Genomic DNA, 3,586 nt, shown 5'->3' on the forward strand with positions numbered 1-3,586 from the left:
GTTCATTTGAGTGATTAGTTACCACCTTGTTGGAGCACACACACACACACATGCTAAATAATGCAGGCGATGAGTCACAATAACGTGGCTGAAGTAGTTTGACCAGACCACACACTAGAAGGTGAAGGGACGACGACGTTTCGGTCCGTCCTGGACCATTCTCAAGTCGATTGTCTTGAGAATGGTCCAGGACGGACCGAAACGTCGTCGTCGTCCCTTTACCTTCTAGTGTGTGGTCTTGTCATGCTAAATAATCTGTCCTCTGCCATACACATTCCCCTGAGAACTTTGTATGTAGTGATGTTTCCCGCAATCATTTTGTCTTTCAGTTCATGTGAGGTTTAGTTTCATTAGTCTTTCATTCCAACACAGGCCTCCAACGTCCACTACGGGGTCACCATAGCCCGTGCTACCTGGAACTCTTGTTCCGAGTAGCTGAATCACAACAACAACAACAACAACACAGGCCTCTCAGTTCTGTGACTAGCCTAGTGTTATACATCAGTACTTTCTTCACCTTAGTTTAAGGTAAAGATTGCTTAGTTTAAGGTAAAGATTGCTTAGTTTAAGGTAAAGATTGCTTAGTTTAAGGTAAAGATTGCTTAGTTTAAGGTGAAGATTGCTTAGTTTAAGGTGAAGATTGCTTAGTTTAAGGTGAAGATTGCTTAGTTTAAGGTGAAGATTGCTTAGTTTAAGGTAAAGATTGCTTAGTTTAAGGTAAAGATTGCTTAGTTTAAGGTGAAGATTGCTTAGCTTAAGGTAAAGATTGCTTAGTTTAAGGTAAAGATTGCTTAGTTTAAGGTGAAGATTGCTTAGTTTAAGGTGAAGATTGCTTAGTTTAAGGTGAAGATTGCTTAGTTTAAGGTGAAGATTGCTTAGTTTAAGGTGAAGATTGCTTAGTTTAAGGTGAAGATTGCTTAGTTTAAGGTAAAGATTGCTTAGTTTAAGGTAAAGATTGCTTAGTTTAAGGTGAAGATTGCTTAGTTTAAGGTAAAGATTGCTTAGTTTAAGGTGAAGATTGCTTAGTTTAAGGTAAAGATTGCTTAGTTTAAGGTGAAGATTGCTTAGTTTAAGGTGAAGATTGCTTAGTTTAAGGTGAAGATTGCTTAGTTTAAGGTAAAGATTGCTTAGTTTAAGGTAAAGATTGCTTAGTTTAAGGTGAAGATTGCTTAGTTTAAGGTAAAGATTGCTTAGTTTAAGGTGAAGATTGCTTAGTTTAAGGTGAAGATTGCTTAGTTTAAGGTGAAGATTGCTTAGTTTAAGGTGAAGATTGCTTAGTTTAAGGTGAAGATTGCTTAGTTTAAGGTGAAGATTGCTTAGTTTAAGGTGAAGATTGCTTAGTTTAAGGTAAAGATTGCTTAGTTTAAGGTGAAGATTGCTTAGTTTAAGGTAAAGATTGCTTAGTTTAAGGTGAAGATTGCTTAGTTTAAGGTAAAGATTGCTTAGTTTAAGGTGAAGATTGCTTAGTTTAAGGTAAAGATTCCATTCAGGCGCCACATGTTCCAGGATTGGTCTAACATGATATACAAGTTCCTGAATGATTTCTTATTCGGATTTTAAAATGCAGCTCTAATGTTGTCATATGCTGCTGATGATATCTGTTTGACTTGTGCTTCAGAAAACGGGTTCAGTGTGATATCAACTTCTAGGTCTTTATCTCTTCCTGATTCTTAGAGGATGTTATCTCCCATTTAGTATTTTGTGCTCCGGCCTCCTGTTGCCTACATCTACTTTCATTCCTTAGCACTTAAGGTAAACTCTAGTAGCAATTTGCTGGACCTATCTTCCAGTTTGTCCAGAGTTTGGAGTTTCTTGCTATACTTGTACATACTTTCTAGCATATATAGCAAGTATATAGCAAGTATACTTGCTATACTTTCTTCTTGGAGTTTCTCGCTATACTCCTCATTATAATTTCTGCAACATCAGCAAAAATTTAGCGGAAGGAGTCTATTCCCTCTAGAAGATAATTTACTTCAATCAGGAACAGAGAACGCTGGTATATACGATAATATATACGAACGATAATATACTTCAATCAGGAACAGAGAACGCTGGTATATACGATAATATATACGAACGATAATATACTTCAATCAGGAACAGAATACCTGCCCGAAACGCTGCGCGTACTAGTGGCTTTACAAGACTGTAATTACCATATTATGTATCCTCACATTCCCAATGTACATTCTTGTACATGCATAAATAATAATAATAAATAATAAGAATGAACAATATTTATATATGGAGACAGGCAGGAACAAGTTCCACACGGTTATAGGACATTGTGCGAGGAGTGTTCAAGTTCAATTGAATTGACTATTATAGAACAAAGTTTTTTTTAGTTTAGTTCATTTATTATGCACCCCATACCCATCTTGTGGGTGGTAGTGGAAAGGGTTACAGAGGCACATAATGGGCTCAGGGACTGAACCCCACAATTCATTTAGCTAAGCATGTTACAATCTTGATGAGCTAGTTACGAAATTTCGTATAAGTCGTCACATCAACAATGGGTTCGAGATCGACCACCTTACCTTGAGGTTACCTTGAGGTGCTTCCGGGGCTTAGCGTCCCCGCGGCCCGGTCGTCGACCAGGCCTCCTGGTTGCCGGACTGATCAACCAAGCTGTTGGACGCGGCTGCTCGCAGCCTGACGTATGAGTCACAGCCTGGTTGATCAGGTATCCTTTGGAGGTGCTTATCCAGTTCTCTCTTGAACACTGTGAGGGGTCGGCCAGTTCAAAGTACAGTTTCTAAATTAAGCAACTGACATATGTGGAGAGCTAGTGTCACAATTGATATGTTTGTCCTGCACACCGCCCCCCCTCCCATACAGAAATCACAATAGCGTGATGCCTGCGGCGTGGTATAGTCGATTAAGACGCGTCCGGGATCCTCTCGGACGTAGGTTCGAACCCTCATCACGGCCCTTGTGGATTTGTTCATTTGACTATTATAGCATAATCCACGTGAGGATAAAGCACATTATGTAGTGTGTGTAGATACAGGGAGTAATGACCTAGGTGGTGTTCAGGCCATCACAAATCCACAAGGGCCGTGACGAGGATTCGAACCTGCGTCCGAGAGCATCCCACACACTGCCTTAATGCGTGGACACCTGCCAATTACAGGTGTCCAGACACCTGTAATTTACCTCGATCGTGCTGAGAACAATGCAGGTGCGCGGACACCCGTGTTGCCCCGGCTAAAGGGAAGTGACCTCTACCTGGAAACTGCCTGTAATTAGGTGAGAACCCGAGTGGAAGTCTTGTGTTCCTTTAGCACTTGTCATCGTGTTCTCAAGGATGGCGGAGGCTAACGTACCTTGCGAACACCGAGACCAATGACCTGTGCAATGTCACAGTATCAGCACTACACTCACCTCCACACAGTAGTTAATAAATGGAATGAACTAGGAAGTGATGTGGTGGAGGCTGACTCCATACACAGTTTCAAATGTAGATATGATAGAGCTCAGTAGGCTCAGGAATCTGTACACCAGTTGATTGACAGTTGAGAGGCGGGACCAAAGAGCCAAAGCTCAACCCCCGCAAGCACAATTAGGTGAGTACAGTATTCTT

General features: G+C 40.9%; 1 protein-coding gene across 1 annotated transcript; it reads right to left on the bottom strand.

Moving 5' to 3' along the window:
• Nucleotides 1–513: 513 nt before the first annotated feature.
• On the bottom strand, nt 514–3,297 carry LOC138359489 (selection and upkeep of intraepithelial T-cells protein 6-like). Its single transcript, XM_069318781.1, has 2 exons — nt 3,232–3,297; nt 514–1,533 (listed from the first exon to the last, which is right to left on the bottom strand). Exons 1-2 carry the CDS (start codon nt 3,295–3,297, stop codon nt 514–516), a joined length of 1,086 nt encoding a protein of 361 aa, XP_069174882.1.
• Between the last annotated feature and the right edge of the window lie 289 nt (nt 3,298–3,586).

This window comes from Procambarus clarkii, chromosome 8, assembly GCF_040958095.1.
Source record: "Procambarus clarkii isolate CNS0578487 chromosome 8, FALCON_Pclarkii_2.0, whole genome shotgun sequence".
In the NCBI taxonomy this organism is placed as follows: domain Eukaryota; kingdom Metazoa; phylum Arthropoda; class Malacostraca; order Decapoda; family Cambaridae; genus Procambarus; species Procambarus clarkii.